This window comes from Archocentrus centrarchus, chromosome 17 (genome assembly GCF_007364275.1).
Source record: "Archocentrus centrarchus isolate MPI-CPG fArcCen1 chromosome 17, fArcCen1, whole genome shotgun sequence".
Classification (NCBI taxonomy): domain Eukaryota; kingdom Metazoa; phylum Chordata; class Actinopteri; order Cichliformes; family Cichlidae; genus Archocentrus; species Archocentrus centrarchus.
The window spans coordinates 13,445,913-13,471,769 of NC_044362.1; the positions used below are offsets into that span (position 1 = coordinate 13,445,913).

Genomic DNA, 25,857 nt, shown 5'->3' on the forward strand with positions numbered 1-25,857 from the left:
TCTTCATCTCTCATCTCTGTCTCTTCTTTGAGACAGAGCATTACCAGCAGTCTAACCTTCAAAGAGAGTGATCATTGAGAGTCCATGTTCCTCACATACAGAATAACACGGCCTTTAGTTGGACTTTGGCGCCTGTGTAAATGTCAAAGTTGGAGGCCCTGCTTTGGCACACCCATGAGTAATCCCTCAGAGACAGACAGAGCGCTATGAAGAGAGCTCAGCTTGTGTGTGCATGAATGCACATGTTCACAGGGCTCCCTGAATTTAAGTTCAGTCAATTTCAGCCTAAATCTTTTTTGTTGGTGACCCAGTAAAGTACAACTACTGAGAATACAGCTATCTTTGGTTTAACCCGAGAGTAAGTTGAGATGAATTCATAACTCATTCACTGCGTCTTGGAGGTCAAAAAACTGTATAACACCAATTTAAAGGATAAAAGCTGTGATATTCTACATTCTTTTTAAATATCAGAGAATCCCGCAACCAACCAAAACACAGGTCTGTCAGGAAAGCCCAGTGGTTCATGTTGAAAAGGGAAATTATTTGAAGCTAGTCAGAAACATTATATCATTTTATTATTTTAAAATGACAGCTTATTTCCTAAACTGGCCGTTTTTAAACATTTGTTACTCCAAAAGGAGTAAATATTGTAAAAAAAAAAGTACATGAAATCGTGGCCCATTTTCCGATTTAAGTGCGCCTTTGAGCAGCACAGTGGGAAACTGACTCTAAATAGAGTCCCCACATTCAGAGCGACAAAAGAATATGTCACCCACAGCAACAGTGTGGCTCATAACTGTGCTTTTTAGTAGTTTTTGGACAACATTAAAGGTCTGTGGCACAGCAGAACACTAAGATGTATCAGGCTTTGGCTACAGGGATTATTTTCATTTAAAAAATGTGACAAAAGTGCATAATATTTAAAAAAGGGTGATAACTGCCAACCCCTTCTTACTGCTGATCAATTGCAGGCCCTACCTTCCGCTGACAACGAAGCAAGTCACCAGGAAGATGAGGAGAACAATTCCCCCTGCGATCGACACAGCCAGAATGGTAGACTGATTAGGGTCCCCTATGGCCAAAACATCTACAAAGGAGAAAAAAATGAACACAGTGGATTATTTAAGCAAGCATAAATGAGACAAAAAAAGTCAGTAATGTTTTCTGCTGGAGGAAGCTGACAGAAGAAAATACTAAGGAAGAGTGGGAGTTAAAAAGATGGCAAGTGAGACTGAAAAAGTGGCGGGGGAAGATAGAGAGAGAACGAAATACGATAGCAATAGAAAAAGAGGTAAAACAGAGGCTGAGGGAGGCTGAAAAAGAGAAGCTGCAAACGAGTAAAAGAGGGAAAGGGAGGTGGATGGAATAGTAAGTAAGGTCCTTGATGAAAAGCGCTCTCCCGCTCTACATTCCCTGCGAGGGTATGAGAGTAGACGTGAAAGCTATTCCCATTCTTCTGTGCTGTCCAAATGGATATGTTAACATTGCACATAACAAGGCTACCACCGAGAACTTTCTGCAAAGATGCATCGATTTTTACGCCGCACCAATCGAGCCATTACTCAAAACAAATACCCCATTTATCTGGCTTAGCTAAGCACGGGCAGACATGTGCGTCTGTGTGTATGCACTGTATAAATGTGTGTGTGTGCACACGTGTTGGAGAGGCAAATTAAAGCTCTGAGGTGGGTACAGATAAGCATTGATCTCCTGTTATATTTTGTGGCGCACACATACCCACCCGTTCTTTAACAATCAATGCAATAGATCTTATTAGATTACTGTGATATGGGATCAGCTGCATCTGGCAGATCCTGTATTTTGAAGCACTGAACTTGACTGTGAACCTTTTATTTGAAGGTACAGTAGCAGCTCTATAGAGCTATGCTGCACTTTGAGCATAGAGCAAAGAGATGCTAAAAACTTGGAGTGGGATGAAAATTCTCTGTGTTCATCAGCTGACACGCTGCTATATCAATGTATTGATGAGTACACACATATACATATAAAAGATGGATGTAGCCACCATGATAAACCATTCTCTTATGAAGCATTGTTCCTAAGCCTTGACTTGAGTATTTTGGCTGTATTTGGATGTATTAAATTTGATCCTGGGGATTGAGACCATAAACTCAACAGCAAAATATTTAAAGAGGTTATAAATCAAATTGCAGGCGCATTTCCCCATAGATTTCTATAGACTCTGACTTTTATTTGCAAAAAGTTGCCCCGTGCTCTCTGCAGGTTTAAGGCGCTGGCATAATTGGTCTCACTTTTAAACTTTAATATAAATGCTCTAAATATTGAGATCTGCATCATATTGTTGTATTTACTATTGGCAATTTAAGGGACAGAAATAATATCTTACACTATTACAGACATTTGTTGCAGGACCAAGCTTTTAATTGCTATAACTGATTACTGAATGATTTGAAAGCTAACGTACACCATTCGTATGTCTTACAGACAATGTATAATGTAATGACATGCAAGACAGGATGAACATTGGGAGTTTGAAAATGCAATGAAAGAGAATCAACACAAAGCTGTTTGTGAGGCCTCCACTGAACCTAACCAGGAATGATTTTGTCTTTTGTACATATTCTTATTCTATCTAAATGTAAAAGGCCACCTTACTACATACAGCTAGCAATCTATTCAATCAAGTTTTCACCTGAATTGCTACAAAATGCCAGCTGTTTTTCATTCCATATATCCATCCCTTTTCTTACGCTTATCTAATTCAGGGTCTCGGGGGGACTGGAGCCTATCCCAGCTCTTTTACATATACATCTCCAGTGATCTGTGTGAATCAAGATTTCCAATCCAATAGCACATTCTTTCTCTTTCCTTGTGAAACTGGCTTGTCTTCCTTTTACCTGATAAGTATTCCACAATGCTTTCGAGCCACTGGCTTAGATACATAGATGACAACCTATGAGACTGCCAAGGTGTCTCTGTCTGACAGCAGAAATGAAGAAGCCGTTCAGATGAAAGTGAGATATTTTATAACCATACAGTCGATTGATTTAAACAGCAGGGATGAAATAAATTCTTACTACACTTGATATAATGTTGAAGTAGGACAGGTAATCTTTGTTCCTTCTCTTCACCAGCACTTCTGGTTCAGATTTCCAGTATTAACAATGTTTATTGCATTTAAAGAACAGACACTGCCTGCTATTCCAACCACCGGTGAATTTAGTAGGAGGAAAAGAGATGAAAAAGTATCAAACCAACTGCAAAAAGTGGAACAAAATAGCTGGAAGGAAAACTGAAATAGCTGATTTTGTATAAATAAACACAAATTTATTTTACTGTACCTTCGTGACTGGTTTCCAGCTCAATCTCTCCACCGTAGCTCCCATAGCCCCCATCAGTTCGAGCCCTGACCCTGAACACATAGGTGGTCCCAGGTTTTAGCCCTTCCACTGTCATCATGTTGGAGCGAGTCTTCAAAACTGTATAGTTCTGCTCTCTTTGGTTCTGGAGTAGAAAAAAAGAGTGAGAGGAAGAGAAAATTAAAATGGATATTGACTGCACAAGAAATAAAATGAGTTGAAAATACAGCATTTCTAAAGAAGTCCATACAGAGCAATATACTGTGATACTGAAAGAAAAAAGTAGTAAAGAAAACCTCAAATTGTTGAATTTAAATGTCTACAGGGGCCAAATACACCTCACGAAGTTTTTTATTTGTTCGTCACAGGACCACTGTCAAGTCTCAGATCTTTTCCTCTCCACACTCCAAAGCATTATGTGGTTACTAGTCCCGCTTTACTTCGTTCCTCAACTACCTTGTGGATGTGTGTGTGTGTGTGTGTGTGTGTATACACACTTACATACATGTGTGCAGGAGGATGAATAAAGAATAAGTGTGTCTGTCAGTAAGCTGATTCCCCGCAGAGAGGCTGATACTCTACCTAATGGAAGACACTTTACAACACGGATTAACACTATTTTACTGGTAATGCCTGCCAGCCCACACACACATATGCTCAGATAGCGCGCACACACAGGTGCACAATCTTGTTCCATTGTCCACGTGAGGACATTTATTGATCTAATGCATTCCCAAGCCACTTACCCTGACTTAAACCATCAAATTTGTCCTAATCTCAGTCTATTTCTCAACCTATATCTAAAACAAAGTTTTAACCCCCCCCAAAAAAGGACCCATGGGGACTAGTTTGAATGCTTGTTCTCACTGTGATGCAAGTCCCCATTGGTTGGTAATTATTTAGGCTTAAGTCCCTACCAGAATATAAAAACAACCCCCACACATACACACAGTCAGTTTCATCACCTCATCCACATTTTACGAGGTTTGTTCGACAGATGTTTGGTTAATTAGCTTGGTGTTAACAGTAAAATAGATGTGAGCAATAAGGCAATGGAGACAGAGCGAAAGAGAGAGCGAGAATAACTGAAAGAAAGAGAGATGTTTGTGATGAACAAGTCGTTACGGACATACCCAAAGGCTGAAGTACAGACAACACGAAGATTAGAAAACATGTAGTGTTAAAACTATTTTCAGCTACACATAAAGACACTTGTTTAAGTACAAAGGTTTAACCACCTTCATATTGGTCTAGTAAATACAGTATGAAGCTGGCAACAGGTCTAGTCCACACACCAGCACCTCTAACTCTGACTGATTAACAAGCTACATGTTGCTTGTGAATCAGCGTGAGAGCATTTCATAATGTTAAATTATTACTCCAAGATCAGAAATCCAATCAGCACATAAATAGTTTGTTTGCCTTTTAGTGTGTGTGTAGGTCTCTCTCACCTTCTCATAGTAGATAACCTCATACTCCACTATTGCTCCATTGGGTCTCTCTGGACCCTGCCAGGCCAAAGTCACACTGTCCTTGCTCCGCCTTTCCTTCAACACAACGCTGACTATAAAAAAAAAAGCAGAAGAAAAAAACAAAGAGAGAAAGCATGAGTAAAAGAGAGACAGGCTGGAGCAGGATAGCAAGGAAACCTGGCGTGCTAATAATGAGAAGACCCATACTGCAATATGTCAGCCATTTTAGTTTGTTAATGAGACAGCTTACAAGGTGTGTGACACTCATGTGTATGTCATCTGCTCATGTTATTAATGTGCAAACCTCAAACCCCGCGACTTCCCATCCGTTCACACATTGGAGCACGTGCTCGTGCGGTTTGAAAGTGTGTTTGCTAGTGCCTCTGAATGTGTGTGTGAGTGTATGTGTGTGTGCATAGTTGAGCGTAACAATTAAGGCATGTGGGGATTTTAATGAGGTTAACAACCTCCTACACCCCTTTCACCTTCCTCCCTCCTCTCATACACACCCGTAGTCTGTGACCTATAAGAGATCATCACCTTGCCACACTTCTGTTACACAAATTTTCCTTATCCCACACTGTGACAGATGCAAATATGATTGCAGTTGCAGGCAAGACTGCAGAGGTGTCATTTAGAGTCAGCGTATCAGAGTGATGCTTCACATAAGTGTTTATAGTTCTCATTTAAAAGCTTGATACTTTTATAAATAACTGAAATCATGATGGGACTTTTGAAAAATGGATTTTCTGGGATCTAAATTTCATGTTCAGGTTGAAGAACATGTCTTTCTTCTAAAGCATTTGCTGAATTTTAAATCCCAAAATGCCTTGAACCATAATACATTACACTGTGAAAGAGCTTCTTTCCATCAACAAATACTGATGCTTTACCATTTATATTCAAATGGGGATATTTTTGTTCGGCGTGCATGTGTTCTCACCTGTCTGTGACGTCGTGACATTTATGACTACTTCTCTGGGTGTTGGACTTAATTCTGACACTCCATTCTCACTCTTAATTGTGAAGCTGTAGTTGGAATCCGGCTGCAAGTCAGTAACCAACACGGTGGTTGACAACAGACCAAACTGCCTGGGAACAAAATGGATGCTGCTACCACACGGCGTGCACTTCCTGCCATCACCAGAGCACTTCGTGCAGTTGAGGTTGTAGGTGATGTCTCCTCTGCCTCCGGTGTCTCTGGGTGGTGCCCACTCCAAGGTGACACAGGTTTCATTCACTGTTGAGATGGGATTCTCAGGAGCAGATGGAGGACCTGAGAGAATAGAAAGACTCTGATCAGTTACAGCTTCTGGTTTTATTATTTATTTATTACATTTTAAGAAAGTGACCGCTACAGAATTTGTAAAGAGAGATGAGTCTTAAGCAGAGGCTCCTTTTAAACTGCTTTGACTACACTAAATATAGTCCCTTCCAGTACACCTCGATATAAATGACCTCAATAACAAACATAAAGCAAAAATGGAAACCTTTATGACATTATAAGCAGCATTAGTTAATCCTCATCTTAATTATCATTGCCTTTAAACACTGCTCCATAGGATTACTAGTGTCCCAAATCTCACAGGGTACAAACAGGTTTAATGATGCACATCTAAATAGTCATCTATAAAATAATATTGTAATACATGTGACACCCTAATCCAGACTATCCCAGCATGTAGCTGGGAATTGAGAAGCATCATATGAAACTGTCTTTATCAGAGCCATGCCTTGAAACAAAGACAAATATTATTTATTTTTGAAATATCCATTCTTTCACTGTGCCTTGTCTTCTTGTTCATTACCAAATTAATTGCAGTTTCAATACAGAACAGACATCACACTGATTAAATTATAAATTTAATAACTGACTTCAACCAGGAGGTGCATATTTTTTGCAGTCTGTTAATAAGCTCGGAAATGGACAGTGATTGAAAGAGTTTGGCGCCTTGTCAAAGTCTTATGTAAGAATAATGCATTATATTACAGTTTCCAATTTAAATCTTAAATCTTTAGAGAGAATTCACATAACATTAAATAGCAGATGCTTGACTGCACAAAGACTTTTTTTTTTCTTTTTTACCGTGTGAAATTAACTTACACTGTGAGACTGCACTGCAGATAATAAATACTAAGAGGACAATGATCTATGGAAAGTGCCCAAAGTAATTTTCACAAGTCAGGTGCATTTTCTGATTTAGGTGGTTAATATCACTCCAAGCTTCAGGTGAAATGATTGGTATATCACAGTGTCAGAGTCCAAAGAGTATGTCAGTAATCATTCTCAAGAAACCAAAGAAAGCTACACACAAATGCTCTCCATTATAGCTTTAGATGGAGTGTGTTCTTCTTAAAAGACAGATGAACAAAATGCTCAGAGTTTTATATTTGAATGATATCTTAAATGGCTTCATTGCATTTGAAGTAACACGATGAAATTCTTACAAGTACGGGAGCATTTTGTCTCTGAATAAATATGAGATGTCAAATTGGGCTTGGTCTCTTTTATATGGGTACCTTACCTAAACTAAGGAGCAGTTTTATGGTATAAACATTTCAATTTCAGAACGTCATCAAATTTAGGATAATGTATTTTAGGTTCAACTGAGTTTAAGGCCACTAAACTCTAAGGCCATGGATACCTTTCCACAGAAAGCTCACCTTTGGATTTGAAGAATCCTTGAAACAAACAAATCATCAAGGTAAGCCCTCGCTACGCTATTCCTGTAGCATGGGAACCACTCGTGTAGAAATCCCCGACTATGGTTACTCACAACACAGCAAGGTGCAAGTATCTCAACCATATGGAATTTGCCAGTACATGCCTATTCAGCCTGACATCTCATCAGGGTCCTGGCTGAGCAGTGAGCCCCAGGGGGCCACCAGCAGAGCTTGAGACTTTCCTGATTGGCCCTCCCAGTGCTGAGACCTGGCAGTATGTGATGGAGGCCATACTAAGTATAATTGAGGCTGTCGGTTATAAATCTTTTAAAAGGGTGTGCTGACTTATCCTGCTAATTCTGTCTTTTTTCTTTTCTCCATCCCCACTTCCCTAGGCCACACTTAACTGTCCATCATCACCGCTGGTACTGATCGGCCTTTTATGACACTTAGATTATATGCCTCTGATACTAAACGATTTCCCCCACTGTTCTATTCTTTCCTTATGTCTTAAGTGTCACTCTCCATCTCTCCATGACTAACTCTCTCACCTTTTCTCCTTATTTTCTCATTTTCCTTCCTCAATCCTCCATAGTGCTCTTCACCATTCAGGAGAGCATGCATGTGCATGTCTGCCCATACATATTTGAACAAACCAAACTCATTTCCAGCTGATAACACCTGTCACATCTCACCTGCTACAATGATTAATGAGTGTAATCTACCATAACCTGATAATGGGTTTGAGTGTGTGTGTGTGTGTGTGTGTGTGTGTGTGTTCCTCCATATTTCTTGAGTTCAGTATCCCTTGTCTGCCATGACAATGTCCTTTCCCTCCTTCACTTCCCTTCGTCTCTCTCAGTCTATCTGTCTCTGTCTCTCTCGCACACTCAATCTTCCCTCCTCATCCTTTTTGTCTTCTCTGTGTCTTTTCATGACTATGTGATCCAAACCCTCTGGCTGTGTGTGCGCCTGTGTGTGTGTGTGTGTGTGTGTGTGTAAGAGAGATAGATCAGAAGAAGAAACAACATCAGCTTTCTACCACAGTATCACCCATATCAGTGTTCTAATCTGAGATATCAATGGACTGTAACCACACAGCTAATAGACAAGGATGTGTGTGTGTGTGTGTGTGTGTGTGTGTGTGTGTGTGTGTGTGTGTGTGTGTGTGTGTGTGTGTGTGTGTGTGTGTGTGTGTGTGTGTGTGTGTGTGTGTGTGTGTGTGTGAGAGAGAGAGAGAGAGAGAGAGCGACTGATTAAATGAAATGTAATTGTATAATTTCACCACACAAAAACTATTTCACTCTAGTAAAATATAGTGAATATTGTGACTGTGATGGCTTGAGTTCTCTGGCAGTGTTTGAATCACTCACGTGTGCAGGCCATTGAGCGAGGGTCTGTCTCAGCACGGTAGAAACCTTTCTCACAAATGCACTCTGTAGCTTGTTCCTGCGGGGACGAGCTGTGGGGAGGACATTTGGTGCAGTAGGCATCTGTAGCTGAAGCTTTGTAGGTGCCAGGTCGGCATGCTGGAGCCAGGAAAGAAGATGAATACAGAATAAGAAGATGTGCCACTACAAAAACACAATACACACTTAGCATTTACTAACCATAAAGAAAAGTGTTGCAAATTAGTTTTTGCTGCATTTTTAAAGGCTGCTATATTCTGTATGCTCTGAAGCATTAAAACACAACAAAAAGCCACATTTGTTGGCTAAACAACACTTATCAATTCATTATATTGTTCTTTGGAATTTAACGACGAAGGCTAGTTGTTACAACTGTAGCAGAAATCCCTACCTTGCCACAATGTAATGAGAATGTACAGACCAGAGAAATTGCTGAGCTCTTAGAATAAAGCAATGTTGCTAAAAAAAAGTAGTAACAAAGCGAGAAATACAAACAATCAGATGCCCACTTTTGGTTTTACCACTGGATGAAGGGATCTAAACAATCTGAATTTCTGTCTGCAAGCATTTCTCACCATGTCTGACACGTTCCCAGATCTTATTTTAAAGCAAATCATAACTTATATAATGGCTAAAACTACATAAAATAACCCAGAGGTTTTACTTTAAGCCAGCACAAAACTAAAAAAGTCAGAAGAGTACAGAGAGGAACTTAAAATGGGCTTATACTTCTCCAAAAATGGTTGTTGCTTGTGCAAGTTCTTATTTTGACCATTACTTGTGTTTTAAAGTTAAGGGACTTCAAGTGGTCAAGTGAATAACATGAGCGCTGGTGTTGTCACTCTTAGATAAAACTACATTACCAACCGTATCTGCTTCCTAATATAGTCTTTGCAAACAAGACAACTAAATGCCAACCATCTTTTCCTGACTCTGACCAAATAGTTTAACCAAGCAGTACTTTTTCTGCCTTTTGCAGTAGATACATTCTTATATGCCATTTAAAGAACAATCTATATAATTGTTCATTCATATTGTTGGTTAAAAATTCTAGAAAAATGCACAAAAAATGCAAACAACACAGTAGAGCATTTTTCTTTTTTTTGTAATAGAAAGATACTACGCATGCAGGTGGGTCATAGGATGTGCCATGCATCACCCATGGCAAAGAACGAGAAAACAAAGTTTGAGTTAATGTATTGTGACAACAGGTCTACGTGAGCGCCTTTTGCATGAGGCAGAAAGACTGGCGTAACCACAGGGTTATGCAGCACAATAACACAGTGCAACAGCAGATCAACTGTCATTGCTGTTATATAAGCATTAGATCTTCAGGCAACCAGGGGAACAAAAATATATAGTGGCAGTCACAGCAATAGTTACAATAATATAATATGACTATTGCTAGGGCCGTTACAGTAGCTGCACATTAGTCATTATGTGGAGTCATAAAACTGGGGAGGGAAAATCGTGGTACCACTCAATGGGAGCGACCTACTGTAATAGACTGGGGACGTGAATGATTTCCCTTTTGCATCTCAGGCAGCAAAATAGAATTCCTGACTTCCCCTTTGGTAATCCGAATATAGATTAAGCATGTATTTATTTATACATTCATAGTCCTGGTATTCCCATCATTGGAAGGCTTTTCCTGCCACGGTGGTAAATAGTATTACAGTGTACAAAACTCTATGTAAGGAAAATGAGGGTGTCTCAGTTGCAATTTGATAGGTGCCCGGTGTGTGCATTTGTGTGCGTATGTATATGTGCGAGTATGAATAGGTCGGATCAATGATGCAACAGATTCCACCAGGTGCTGATTGCATGTTCGTGTGCCAAGCGCTCGTGTGTGAGATGGTGTTAAGTAGGCAGCGTGTGTGCGTGAACGCATGTGCTCGCCTGCTGATTGCTTGTGCTGCCGGTGAAGGTCATGGATTTAATCAAGCTACATGTCACTTGTCCCACAAAGGCTGTATATTACCACAGTAACACACACATGCATATTCAATGCTGTGGTTAACCTGCAGACAACGAAATGGAAAAGTGGCCTAAAAGTAGTGTGATTTCTCACTGTGCAGGTAAGTTCCTCCACCTGGATGCTGTGTGCTCACATACAGACAGTATTTTTAGGTAAATCATTCATCATAGGGGAGCAAAGTCCACTGGCACAATCCCCAAAAGACCTGAGAGAACACTGGAAAAAAAAAAAAAAAACGGCTGTGGGTGTGTAGGTGTGAAAAAGAGAGAAAGAAAAGAAAGGAAAATAAAGGGAGTGGTAATTCTCAAAGGGTTTCTGCTCTCTTTCCCCCCTTCCTGTCAGCTTCTAAGGTAATGGGTGCATATGTGCTGTGCTGGTGACTGTGTGTGTGTTCTTGTTGGCTGGGCTGTAGGAGCAGGGTGGAAAAGCGGCCTTTCTCCTGGGGGACGTTGCATCCGGAGAGTCCTGGCTACAGGCGCTAGCCAGCCACAGAGGCACAAAGGACCTCAGCGGTAAAGGACAGACAGGGCACCCTATGCCAGGCTTGGCGTACATACAACCCACTGATCAAAAACTTTCTGCAAGAATAGTGACTTGGCGGCTCTGAGTAGAGCTTCCTTCTCCTCATGTGCTGCTTTCTACTCTCCTTTTCCACCTCTTTTACTTTCAGAGTACCCCTTTTCCTTCTCTCTCTCTCCCTCCTTTCTCACTCTCTCCCCCGCTTTTCTTGCCACTTTTCTCAAGCTAGTCCCAGTGTCTGCCCCATGGGAAATATGTTACTTGAGTTGGTTCCCTTATGATTAATGATTTACCACAGATATATCTTTTAAAAAAAGGGACAAGAAGCCCGGAGCAGTAAGACAGTGATCGCATAAACATACACACGAAGCAGCCACACACGAGAGCAAAAGTTTAGACACAAAAACTGTGTCGTAGAACTATGAGCTAACTCCAAATTAACATTTTCCTCAGCTCACAGTGTGTGTGTGTGTGTGTGTGTGTGTGTGTGTGTGTGTGTGTGTGTGTGTGTGTGTGTGTGTGTGTGTGTGTGTGTGTGAGAGATCTGTGTATGCATTTCTGTGTATGATAAAAACTGGCCTTGGATCCAGTGTCCTATTAATTATTCATGTGGTCACCAGAGAGAGTTGGTGTATTTATGCCAATCGATAGCTCTTAGATATGATATAGTACTGTTACTCAAGACACACCCTCAGTCACCGTGCACTGATTGAGATGGGAACAGCATAACTTCTTCCTTTGGGAAAACACTGTACACAAGAGCTGATTGAGTTCTGTTGTAGGCCAGATCTTATTGTTTTTCTAAGAACACAAATACTGATTACTTCCATAAATCTATTATAAAATGTCAGAAAAACATTATAAAATATATTGCAGTTTCCCAAAGGCAAGTGAAGTAAAAGATATTCATAGATGAAAAGTGTTGCCATTGCAGAAATGCCTTAAACATGCATTTATCTACAGGAGGTGTCTCCTCTGGTTGCAGGCCAGTGGTACAGAAGTCTGTGACAAAATGATCTCACATCTTCAGATTTAATACCTCAGTGAATACTTTGCTAGTGTTTTTGTGGTCTCAATCCCAAGTTTCAAATTGTGTTTAACACAACATGATGTTCAGGTTGTAAACTGTGGTCACACTGAGAATAAAATAGGTGATTAAGCAGGTTGTGTTTTATGCGGTGGCAACTTTGTATTCAATAAGTGTCTTCTTCGTAGGACACTACAGTCAGATCCACCCCTTCTCTTCATTTACGGTTTCAAAAACTGTAGCCAAAGCTCTAAACTTCAGGCTTGAAAATAAACAAATAGAGGACCTCACAGTGGCCAAATCCATCTTCTATATAGTGTTTACTGGCACTCACCAAAATATACAGTATACTCGTCTATACCCCACAAAGAATTTTCATCTACCTCTGAGCTTTTTAGCATCTATTAACCAATGTTTTTGGTTTCTTCCTCACAACCTGACAGTTCTGGTTCACACTCAGCACACATCAGCCTTACTTTCAGCCCAAGGAGACAGTTGTTTTCAGCTAAAAGCCAGTGTGAGGTAGTGTACTCGACACCAAATGACGGATAGTTAGCAACTGAAAAAAGCTAGTAAAGCATTTAGCAGATGAAATATCAAACATTTCCCTCAGGAAGTGCTGGAGGGGAAAAGAAAAGCAAATGTTCGACTTCAGCCATTCATCTCCTGTGTTTGCATTCAACATGTAAGACCCTTTTAACACAGATTTTTTTCAGGTTTTATTAAACAAACAGAGCGAACTCTGCTCGAATCCCCTAAGAAAAGTGGACGATCTTCACATATCAGAAGCTTGACAAATGACTCAAATCATTATCAAAGCACTGGTAACGTCCTCTTTAGTGACAAATTGCATGCATGTGTGTTCCCAGTCACTTCCCCCCCTTTTAGGAAGCATAAAATGAATGTGATTTATTAGAACAGCGGCTCACAGCCTTTTTATCTCTTCCCCTCGAAAATGAATATATTAAAATAACACCCCGCACTTCTACACACGTCGCCTTTACAGTCAGCTTAAATTATCCTGTTAAAGGGTCATGTATGTATGGAACTGGCTGACTTTTTGTGACACAAGCATTAAGGCTGAAACTAGCGTATGGAAGAACAAACTATGTCTTTGGGCAGAGCGCTGACCTATGCAGTGAATAATGATTTCTGGCAGCTGCGATGACCCCTCCAGCCAGTTCAGGATACATTCTAACACTTTAGCTGTGTTTCTGTATGAACTGCTACGCTTCAGCAATGATTAATTGCTTACATGAAAAACAGAAGCTGCTGACTGCAATAGTTCAGGAAATGTGTTCCATTAATGTTCAATGGGGCCATTGCAGACTTAGACACAAGTGCACGCACAGCAACGCTAACCCGATATCTCGTGGTCAGAGTCATTACACACTAATTACATTCAACCAGGAGCTTCTGCAAAAATCACCTCAGCTCCATTTTTCTGAAACAAACACGTCCTGGCTGACGGTGAGCATTCTCCTCCTCTTCACTTCCCTTTCAAAAGTTTAAGTGCTAATTGCTCTGCTCTTTTGCTTACTGTGGCACTTGGTTCAAGTCAAATATTGGCCCCCAGCCGGCTTTACCATAAAGGGCAGAAAGAGAAGAAAACTATGCGTGTGTTTGTGGATGGGTGGGGGGTACGCTGTGTGTGTGTGTGTGTGTGTGTGTGAAAGGCTGTGTTCAGCTGGGAGGAAAGTTGTGTAAAGCTTGCTGGCCCACGGGAGATGAGCTCCATAATTGTCACCATGGCAACAGCCTTTCAAGATGGAACCCTTCGAGTACCCCTCAAGTGCCACAGCTCCCAGAGCACAGAGCAGTCTGTGTTCGAGCGAGAGTCTGTGTGTGCGTGTGTGTGTGTCTGTGTGCAGCCGCAAGTTGAAGCCAGCTACTTAAAAATTGATACATCAAGCGTCAGTGGAGAAATCTGACAAGATTGAAAGTGACGTCCTTTATGGCCACCAGGGTCACATCTGTAGGTGGGTTTGTTTGTGTTCATGTGTACATGCCTGTGAAACATGCTTTCAGTCAAATTGACATTGTTGTTACACAACACAAACCTCAAAGAGATGTCAAAAAATAGCATATGTGCAAAAAAATGTGTAAATAATGCAAATACTAATAGTAATAATAATAAATCAGCAGCCATCAAGCCAACGTTACAGAGTGCTTCACACTAAACGTGTGACACACAAAATAAACAGTTCAATTACATGCTTAATGTTGCTTCACTACATAAACACATCACTTTGATCAACTGATTAACTGGAGCACAGCAAAGAGTGCATACCTTTTAACAGCAGCAGAGGAGCGTAGCACATGTGACTTTATTAACTGAAAATGTGCTCGTGACGTAAACCGTTTCAATCGATAATAAGTGGAAGTAGCATGTGTGGGTGTGTGTGTGTGTGTGTTGTTGTGTGCAACATAGGGTCCTGTTTAGAGATCAAAGCTCTCTGTGTGTGTGTGTGTGTGTGTGTGTGTGTGTGTGTGTGTGTGTGTGTGTGTGTGTGTGTGTGTGTGTGTGTGTGTGTGTGTGTGTGAGTGTGTGGGTAGTAATGAGGAGATTTGTGTGAGATAGAGATGTCAATATCCAGAATCCAGCCCCCTGCTGAGATCCTCTAATCCTTAATCGGAGTCCATAACAACCTTTAACACCATAATATTCACCATTGCTACTAATCCTGCCAAACACACTTGTGCACACTCATACAAACACACACACAATTCCTGAGCAAGCCTTCTGGGTTAAGAAATGTGCCAAAGAAAGAAGGAATGCACATTATTTAGTGAAAGTTGCTTCTGGTAAGGTTTACTGTGTACTGATATCAAGTTTGACACAAATATATATTTAATTATTGGCAAAACCTTCACCTGTGAGCATAAATTGTATTGCAGAGTGCATGCACATATTTGCAATCACACTGGAGCTGACAGCAATGCTAATGTGGATGTTTGCTCACCAGCATATTGGGATTCAGCGCACTAAAAAAAATACATTTTAATGACTCATTCCAATATTTGTAGACTCTGTGTTTTTTAACATCAGAGAAATGTACTTGCTCCAGCAGCAAAGGGCGATGAAAACAATATATTCCATGTAGGAAAGAAACAGGACGGACACGTCCCTGAAAACAAGATATTTACTATATGTTTATTTAACTGCATAATTACAATAAATGAACAAATGCCATATGATAAGAATATCTATGTGTATAGACAGTCCATCGCACCATAGAAAAGGTGTTAAAATACCCTGCCAAAATTTTTATGAAGGAATCTATTTATTTACAAATGTAGGCCTGTGGTATGTGTGGAAATATGAGCAATACGGCTTAAAGAAAATCACCACATAATTAATCAAAAATATATTCGTTTTCTGTATGTGGCATTTCTGGAAGTGACCTGCTGGTAAAAACACAGGCCTAGAACTTATAGTCTACAGTGAGTTTACGTTAACAGTTCCCAGTTCAGCTGCTGCTGCTCATCACATGTGAGTTAAACTCACAGCGGGGTTATTCTTAAAACTCTGAGATTTCTGTCAAAGCACATGATGTGTGGCAGCAGTTACTTTTAACTGACTCCAGTGAGTAGGGATCACATGTTTGCAGAGTGGACATGAGCCGTGACCACATGGAAGCCATAGACCTCTATGATTGATGCCTCAGGACAGACCCTTACTCTGTTTATGGCATCTTCCAACTTTTCTGACACACACACATAAAGACACAGCACCACAGTGGATATGAAATGGTTTGTGATGTCCACTACATGAAACACATGAGTACACTCAGGCTGATTTCTGATCTACTCTCTGTCCCATGGACATCAGCCAATTACTGAGAGCGGCCAAGGGGAACTACAGGACGAAACCCTCGCTCTCTTCCTAATTCTCTCCATATCTGTCTTTTTTCTGCCTTTCTTTGTTTCTGTTGTTCTCTATCTTTCTGGATCCCCTACTGTTACTTTACTTCCATTCTCACATCTCTATTTGATTCTCATGTGTGCGTGTGTGTGTCTGTGTGTGTGTGTGTGTGTGTGTGAGAGAGAGAGAGAGAGAGAGAGAGAGAGAGAGAGAGGGAGAGAGAGAGAGAGAGAGTATGTGTATGTATGTGTGTCGTTATTTCCCAGTGGGCTGTCTGTCATACTTTGACCCTGACCTTCTCTAGAGCTCTTGCACAAATATTTACTCTCTCGCTGACAGGCACACACACATACACAAACCCCTTAAAAAAATCAGGCAAAGAGAGAGAGAGAGAGAGAGAGCTCAATTTCAGTACAATTAAAGCAAACCACATCTACACAGAAATGCACTTTTCTAGTGGTAACCCAAGATGATGGCACGCTAATTTTGAGCCTGGGTGATTATCTTGCCGTCTAAAAACAGATAAAATAGATCCCAGGTGCATGTGTGTTTCTGTGTGAGAGGGGTCATGGGCGAGGGATGGAAAAAAGAGAGGGAGGAAGAAGAAAGCATGACAGGCCAGCAGAAGTCTGTTGGGAGTTTGATTCGCAGTCTGAATAACTTATTCTTGTCTGTTTTGCCATCAAGATAAAAAGCTATAGCAACACATAGATTCACTATCTGCTTTGGAACAAAGTCCACCAGACCAACACAAAAACACAACAGAGCAAACTTTTACCATTACTACACACTTTTTTTTCCCTCAGTAGGCACATGTAGCCTAAATGTCTTCATTAAAACATTATAAACACACACACACACACAGCAGTAAACGTGCCCACATCGGTCGGCCCCGTGACCAGCAGACTGTGTGTAGGAGGGGCAGCGAGCCTCCTTTACTCAACCGCGTTATTTTCAGTTCATCACTCTCAATAATTCATTTTCTCAGGCAGCCAAGGAAAGGAGAGCCCCGTGGCTGTTTCTCTGTGTCAGTCATAGACACACTCCGCCAGATGTACCTGTCAAGTGGGACGCCATATTCTTGCTGTCTTTAATTTGTGTGTGGGCAGCAGATGACTTTGTCAGCCAAACTCACAGCAAATCGAATTGAAATAGCAGGAAAATTTGCACTTGTGCGTTTTATTCTCATTCAAAGTTGGAGATCGCAGAGGCGACATGGTTAAGATTTATAAAGAACTAACACTACAGCGGCAGAAAAACAAGTGTTTGTTTCTGCCTTACTCAAGGTCACACTGGATCAAAAAAGTATTGAGTTAGTTTCTGAATGTGTACTTATTTATGAGAACTCATGAGTATCTCTCTCTCTCTCTGTGTATGCATGTGTGCTTCAAGTGGCACCTGAGCAATATAGATTTGCCTGGTTAAGAGTGAAGTGTTCCATAAATACTTCCCCTTACACACACACTTTATTCAGGCGACAGGAAGTCAAGGTTATCACACAAAAAAACATACAAACAGGATGGGAAAATTGCCTTTTCCATAAAAAATCTGCTCAAGTCAATCCTGCAGGAGCCTTTTATCTGAATAAATATCGACAAAACAATTAGATCTACAGCCAGATCTACTAATGAAGCAGCCTTGAACGCTAATGACACTCATAGACCTCAATGATGCCCTCTTAGCATGGGAATGCAGCTGTGTGGCAAGAAGCCAAGAGGCGCGATCTTAGTACTTTATGATTCATGCTCCTATTTTCAGCTTCATTTAAAAGGATTTCAACTCATACTGTATATTTGCATGAGCTTGTGCAGTTTGTTTGTTTGAAGATGTCACCCTCTTCTTCTTTAACAATAGATCATTATAACCTATTACACATCCACTAGTAGAATAAAATCGTGTCCTTGGGTTGTCCTTGTCTCTCTTGGAAAATAAAACGGACAAATAAACACAAGTAAAAGTATTCTGACTTAACCGTTAGCAAGTCATGTTTGCTATGTACACATGATGTGAAATGAAATGTTTGGGAAACTATCACTTCATCATTTAAAAATTCAACAAAAATATTTACATATGATTATTAGGGCAGTTCTAGAGGTTTAAGGAGCATCTTTCATGTTTACCATTGGAGGTAATAGTGTCCTCTGTTAGTCACACAGAAAGGTCAATTCAATTCAGTTCAATTTCATTTATATAGCATCAACAGTCACCTCAAGGCACTTTATATTGTAAGGTAAAGGCCCTACAATATTAGATGTCTCAAGAGCTTGAAAAAAAAACAAAGCCGACTGGACTTCTTTATGTTTTTGAAGCTGTTTCACCTCTCATCCAAGACGGTGCTTCAATTCTAATTCCAAAAGGTGGAGAGTCCAGGGATTTAAATACCTAGTGGGGGTTGTCCCCTTTGAAGGTGGTCATTAACCCACTATTAATCATGTGTGCCACTGCATGAGCCAAGGTGTGAAAAAATTACCACCAGGGATTTCAGGTAAAACCACCGTGAGACCTTGTCCCACCCTACCGTGACCCATTGAGGTCACCTGAAGAACGGTGTGAGTGGGGGTTGAGGGGCCTGGGAAGGGATCTTAAGACTGCATTGTAGGTGGTTGATAGCTGGTGTCATAAGCCACCACCTCTGTTCAATGATGGTCGTTCACAGTGGACATAGATGGCCTCTTTAACTCCTCTTTCAAACATCTGTCTTCCGGTCCAAAATGTGAACATTGGCATCCTTGAAAGAGTGTCCTTTGTCCTTTAGGTGCTGAAGTACAGCTGAGTCTGGTTTTTAACAGTGTAAAGATCCTAGCACTCCTCACTGCACTGCACAGCATACACTATATTGGTTAGCTATGTCTATGAGTGTGGCTGGATCTGAAGCACACTGGGATGTCATGCTTGGAAAAAATTCTGAGTTTCTCTGATGTACCTGCTAAGGGATGGCAATGTTGTTCGGTTTGTCATTCTCTTTCTCTCCAGTTGGTTTCTGACCTTTCTTGTGCATCTTTGCTGAATTCTTGGAAGATCTTGTTGGGATAACCCAGTTGGGGTGGCTGTGGCTCAGGAGGTAGAACAGGTCAACTACTAATCGTAAGGTTGGTGGCTCGATTCCTGGCTGCTTTAGTCTGCATGCCAAAGTATCCTTGGGCAAGATACTGAACCCCAAGTTGCTCTCTGATGCAACTGACGGAGTGTTAGAAAGTAAGCACTTGGCTGTAAAAGGAAGTGCTTGTATGAATGATCGTGTTGTATAAAGCACTTTGAATGCTCAGCTAGAGTGGAAAAGCGCTATATAAGAACTAGTCAAATTACAGTAAGAGCTTTCTTTACATGTCAGTGTTTTTTTTCCCCCTTCTGCCTTAAAGGGAATGTTTTCTGCCCGGTCTTACAGGGTCCTGATCACCCCAAGTTTGTGCTCCAGTGGGTGGTGGGAGTCAAAGAGTAGGTACAGTATTGGTCTGTGTGTGTGGGCTTTCGATTAACTTCAGTGTTGAGGTGTGCATCTTCCTCAGTGAGCACGACACAGTCCACAGTAACAGTAACCTGGTGAACTTTATGTTTTCATCCACTGAGTTGATGCGGTCAGTGAAGACTTTTTGGGTTTTGAGTTTGACCCAGGTATCATCCACATATCTGTACCAGTGACTAGGTGCTATCCTTTGAAGGAGCCAAGATCTTTACTATCCATTTCTCCCAAGTAAAGGTTGACTACAATGGGTGACAGTAGGGAGCCCATGGCACATCCATGCTGTCTGTAGAAACCCTCATATTTATATTAGAAAGAAACCCCAACAATCACATAACCCCCCCATCAGCAAGCACTTGGTGACAGTAGAAAAAACTCCCTTTTAACAGGAAGAGGAAGAAGCCTCCAGCAGAACCAAGCTTAGGGAGGGGCAGTCATCTGCCATGACTAGTTGGGGGAGAGGGGAGGGAGACAGGACTAACGACAGACTATGGGAGAGAGAAAAGCCTAATCTTAAGAGGAGAGTGTCTCTTAAATCCAAACTGGGGACTGGTTCCACAGGAGAGGAGCCTCACCATCAAAGCCTCAGCCTCTCATTCTACTTTTAAAAACTCGTGGAAATAATATGTGCATAATGTCTTTGTGTCGAGTTCCACTAAGACTCCATGAAAAAGTGTTTTTTATAATGCTGACAAGCAGGCAAAAACACTAAGTTCTCATTTTCAGGTCTCTGACAGTCACTTCTCTCTTTCACCTAATGCTGACTCTTTGCCTCACACTTCTCCCCAGACAAAACCAAATCATTTCCAGCAAACAATTTTATTACCTGCACAAGGTGTCATTCAAGCCTACAGGCACCACTGAAATTTTCTACCCTTAATACTACAGCAGCTGGTCTGCAAAGCAATATTTAAAACAAAGACAAAATTAATTATGCAGCTTTGCTCTTTGTTCTTGCTCTTTGTTCTGCAGTATCAAACACTGCAGCTGAAAAGTCATTTAGAATTTTGTGAATGGTACCTTTTGGCTCTAGAACAATAGTGAAGCTGTAATAAATACAAAAGCGGCGACAAATTGAACTACATCTGTACGCTGGAGTGGCGCAATAATGCCTGTACAGTGCTCGCCCTATCAACCTGACAGGCTGGTTGTACATCTGGAAGTAATCCATAAACTAGAAAGAGAATGAGGGAGGGATAAGGGGAAGGGGTCAATGGCCGCCTTCCTGTTCCTGTGTTTCCTGTTCAACAAACCCACTGGCTGCATGCAGGCGCCTTTGATTTTAAATGCAGAAAACTTGAGACTGATTCAAGACTATAGAAATGTGAAAATTATGAACTTTCCCATGAGTGCACATATGTTTATCCCTAACTGGAACTCAACAGCATATAGAAGACGCCAATTAATGGGAACTGTACCCAAAGGAAACACACTCTCCCCTCTACACCTCTCTTCTCTCTCGCTGCTTCTGTCTGTAGGGAATAGTGCTAAATAAGGACATGAAGAGTTGAAACATGCGTTAACAGTTTCTCAGTCCTTGGCCTGCTTTTACTCTTTCCTCTTAGGGTTTGTTCACACAGTTCAACCCACTGCACCAGACTCAGCCATACAATGTCCTGTCACTTCAAAGCCACCTTTATGTCCTCAGGTTTTGTTGCTTCAGCGGCACCAAAACCACCTTGGTGCTAAGGTGACATTTGGCAACTCATCTTTTTTGTGGCGAGTGATCGGCCATGGCAAAAGAAGAGCTTTGCCACTGTGCATGAATAGACATTATCTGGGTCACTGTTGTGTGGGTATGTAGATGGTGACTACGTGTGTATAGAGGATATAGTAAGAGCCTAAGCCTTTGTGATTTCATGTCATTTATTCAAACACAAAAGAGAGGAGATGAGAAAGAGGGAGAGGGAAAAGGGATGGAGTTCAGGAGGGACATGTGAGAGAGAGGAGATAAAGGAGAATAAAGGAGTAATGAAGTAAAATGTGGCTGTCATTAACCAAATAAATGAAGAGGGACATCAGACAGGCAGTGCAGCAGAAACGCACTCACACAGGCAGGTAGAAGGAAAGAAAACTGGCCTTTACTTGGCCCATTTATCCATTTGTCCTTTAAGAACATCTGGATAGTAATAACACCCTGCTGCCTAACACTTCAATAGCTTGATGCCCCAGTGCCTGCAGCAGTGTACACACGTCCACTTCATATACTGTATGCACACAAAAAATCTTTTGACTAGCTGTCTAAATCCTTCTGTTAGCCGCCTACTACCTTTCTACCCACACCTTGGTGCTCTCAAGCTCCCCGAGCTGCCACTGTGAGAACAGCAATGAAATGAGAAAGGTGTGTGTGTCCACAGGTGTGTGAGACAGAACATACAAGAGGGAGCCGTTGACCTTCAAAAGTCTGTATCTGATCAAAATAAAATGCTTGCTTTACCCACTGCTTCAACTATCCACATTAGACACGCACACACATTCACACACACCCAAACTTCTGCTGTTAAGGATAGAGGGAATAAAAAAAGGTAGGTTCCCTACTGAGCTTTCAGCACACACACACACACACACACACACACACACACACACACACACACACACACACACACACACACACACACACACACACACACACACACACAAAAGCTCAGTCTCTTTCATAGGTGTGAAGATTAGCCTTTCCCTGTGTCTGCTCCCTGTTCAGACCTTTCATTATGAAGGGAGACTGAAATCCTCTTATACGATATAAAGTGTAAAATTCTATTGTGCATATGTGTACATATGCTTCTGAATATTATGCATTTCCACATACTGATGCATGTCCAAAGCCTTGGCATATCTCTTTCACCAAACATCTCAATGGTCTGATTCACTGAACACCTGAATTGGGGATCTTTTATTTCTGTTCACGATGTGCTGTTGACTGGCTTTTTGTACATCATGCCTATGCCTAAAAGAACACATTTGTCATTGGAGCAACAATAAATTATCTTCTTTACAAGTACTTCAAAGCAGCTTCTGTTTGCCGGATTCAGTTGGTGAGGACAGATTTTGGTTTTGATCTCTTTACAGGCTCAGTGATACTAAACATGGTTACCTCACCTCAAAACGTGCTCAGCATAGCTCGGCATATAACCACCTCCCTAACATCTGACATGTTTTCTGCTTATTTATGCATCTGTTATGAGATATTCATTCATCTTAACCACTTGTCCAGTTCAGGTTCATGGGGGGGGGGGGTCCCATGATACCTGGGATAGGCTGTCACCCTATGGCAGGGCACATCCTGGATAGGTCGCTATACTTCGCAGTGGTGTATTATCAGATATAACAAGTTATTTATTGAGCTTGAGAGGCTGGTGTGTGTGTGGGGGGGTTATTATCTTTCATTAATTTCCAGCCGTTATGCTAAGTTAAACAGAGAAGCCATGGATAGTTTATACTCTTTCATTAATGAGGCTAACTATTAAAATATTCTGTGTAGCTACCCAGAGCTTCTGCAGCACAGTGATAACTGATCAGGCAATTTACACCAAATCAGATGCACACTGGTCTTGTTCCTCAGTATTTCACACTTTGGTTTTGATCCAGTTGGAGAAATGAAAAGAACAGCAGGAGAGCTAAGTGGAATCAGTTTGAGGAGTATGGTGTTACTTTGAAAACTTCATCTTGTAAACTACTTCATGGCAGCATCAAAAATGCAAATAAATAAAAGGAGAAGGGAAGAAAAAGACTATCAGAGAGGTGGAGGGACAGACATGTGATGTTGACCCATATTATTTGCAGCTAAGAATGAAAGAGAGAAGAGGAAGGCAGGAAAACGTGTGTTGAGGTGACAGGTGTCTGCCCTCCTTCAACCTGTCTCCCCTATCTCTTGGCATCTGAGGCTGTAATTGGTGCTGTCAGACCCACAGAGAAGGACAGAACACACGAGCACACACGTAGGTGGCACAGCTACATACATAGACACCCACACCCACACCCACACACTCATGCCCTTCAGCATGTACCTCCAGGGCTTAAAGCAGGAGAGGTTTGAGAGGAGTATTCACTACATCCCCTACTAGCTACGAAAGACAGAGACAACAGGAGAGGGCAAGGGAGTATGCAGTGAAAATATAGGGGGTAGAAGAAAACAGTGGCAGACAGAAACAGAGAGGGCAAGCAGGACTAGAATGCACAAGAGACAAAGACACACAGAATAAAGAAAGCAGGAGAGGGGAAGGGGAGGAGGAGGAGGCCGTTGGCTACACAGGCAGAGGCTTCTGCATGGGGTAGAGAGAGATGGAGCTGAACTGACAAGGGTGTGCAAATGCTACAGAGAGGAAGAGAGTGAGAGAGAGAGCGATTATGCAACTTCAGTTGTGACAAAGCACATGAGTATGATTTCCTGAGACTGAGCAAAGGAGTTAAAGGCCATTGCAGCAACACTCTCTTTAGTGCATGGCTAAGAGCACGACTGATGGCATTAGGGGAGTGCATCCATCGCCAAGGCCAGTAACCTGAATCACAATTTTAAGGAAGGTGATCTAAATTTAGTGGGTTCCATCTTGGTCAGTGCTCTACTTCTCCACCAGGTTTCCTGAGTGTAGGGCCACACCAAATATTAACCAGACAATGAACCGAATGTCTTAATCTGCTGTTAAAAAGTTACCTCCTGTTTGTGTCATAAACTTCATCTTAAAGGCCCCATAGGTTTCTTGTTTAAGTGGTTCTTCATAAAAGACAGTGCCTTTGAGACCGAAAATTATTTCAGTTGGTGTTCTTCTAATTGCACGCTTGTTAACTTTCATTCCTCCTGCTGGTTATCATAACATAGGGTATTTTAGTCTGAAAAAAAAAATCCAGGCAGTTCTTTTAAAGGAAATTCCTGTGAAAAGTTGATACCAGCAGAAGTATTGCTTCTTGGTTCTTTCTTGGAAACAGAAGGTGAAGGTACCAAATTACACAGTTTACTTCCAGGAAATCTCAGAAGAACTTACTGAACCTGTATAAGTAAAGCAAATAAATCTTTGTCCCTGATTTTAATGATTGTGTTTAATAGGATTGGATAGGAGTGAGTCCCACAGGCAGGTTAGCAAAGCCAAAAAGCATTACGGTTAATTTGTTTTGGTCCTTTAATGAGATTTCCAGGCAATAAGAAGAACATGGAGTCATATATCATCACTGTCGCATTAATTATGATAACTTAGTAAAACTGTACCAAGATGACAGAAGACTGTTTACATCCCAACCTTGTGGTTTATTTGTGCTTATGTTATTCAAAATTAAGACCACATTTCCCATGAATCCCACTGTATCCCATTTCAGTCTGTTGATACGTGTGCTGTTTATTCTGGAAGAAGTGTTTCCCCCTTTTGTCATAAAACAATCCACCAGATTTAATCTAGCACAGTACCCTCCATTAATAACACTGAAACATACACATACATACTCTTAAACACGCTTTACATACATACACTTAAACACACTTGGCCTCACACTTCCTTCTGGGAACGAGAAGCACTGAGTTGGAAAAAAGGAAGAAGAGAAAGATGAACCTATGATCTATAAATGTTTAACAAGTGCAGACAAAGGAGATAAGGGCTGCTAGGAGGAGAAGGGAGACAGAAAGAAAAATGTTGAGGTGGGAAAAAAAGGAGGACAATGCCAGAGGAGATGGGTGAGGAGCAAAATGGGTGGCTTGTCGAAAACGAGAGGTGGAGAACAGTCCCATAATACAAGGAGGCACAACAGAAAGGTTAGATAGATAGACAAGGGGAGGGGAAAGAGCCAGAGATTGTGGAAAAAAAGCCGTAATTGGAGGTGTCTGGTGTTTGTCTAACACGGAGGGGCTAGTAATGATTCCATTAGCGCTTCACACCGCGAGAAAGAAAGATGGAAAAACAGAGAGAAAGGACGGCAGGGAGGAAAGAATGAGAATGACAGAGAGAAAAAGAGAAAAACAGAGGCCGGAGAAGCCAAAGACAAGAAAAAGATTCACAGAGAACGCAGGAAGATAACGATGAATGTCAAAGGTGCTGAAGAAAACAAGCGCGCGCACAAAAGAAACAAGAAGAAGAGAATTGAAGACATCCATTAAATGGCTTGCTCACTTGCACTATAATGACAATTACAAAATGCCC

The 25,857-nt window shown here is 41.3% G+C and overlaps 1 protein-coding gene across 1 annotated transcript in view; it reads right to left on the reverse strand.

The window, feature by feature from the left end:
• Nucleotides 1–967: 967 nt before the first annotated feature.
• Nucleotides 968–25,857, reverse strand: part of LOC115795569 (ephrin type-A receptor 3-like) — a 49,228-nt gene continuing 24,338 nt past the window's right edge. The window contains exons 6-10 of the mRNA XM_030751543.1: nt 8,851–9,006; nt 5,757–6,089; nt 4,793–4,905; nt 3,324–3,486; nt 968–1,087 (exon numbers count right to left, since the gene is read on the reverse strand). Coding sequence (XP_030607403.1) covers nt 975–1,087; nt 3,324–3,486; nt 4,793–4,905; nt 5,757–6,089; nt 8,851–9,006 — 878 coding nt within the window. The 3' untranslated portion in view covers nt 968–974. The remainder of the gene's footprint in view (nt 1,088–3,323; nt 3,487–4,792; nt 4,906–5,756; nt 6,090–8,850; nt 9,007–25,857) is intronic.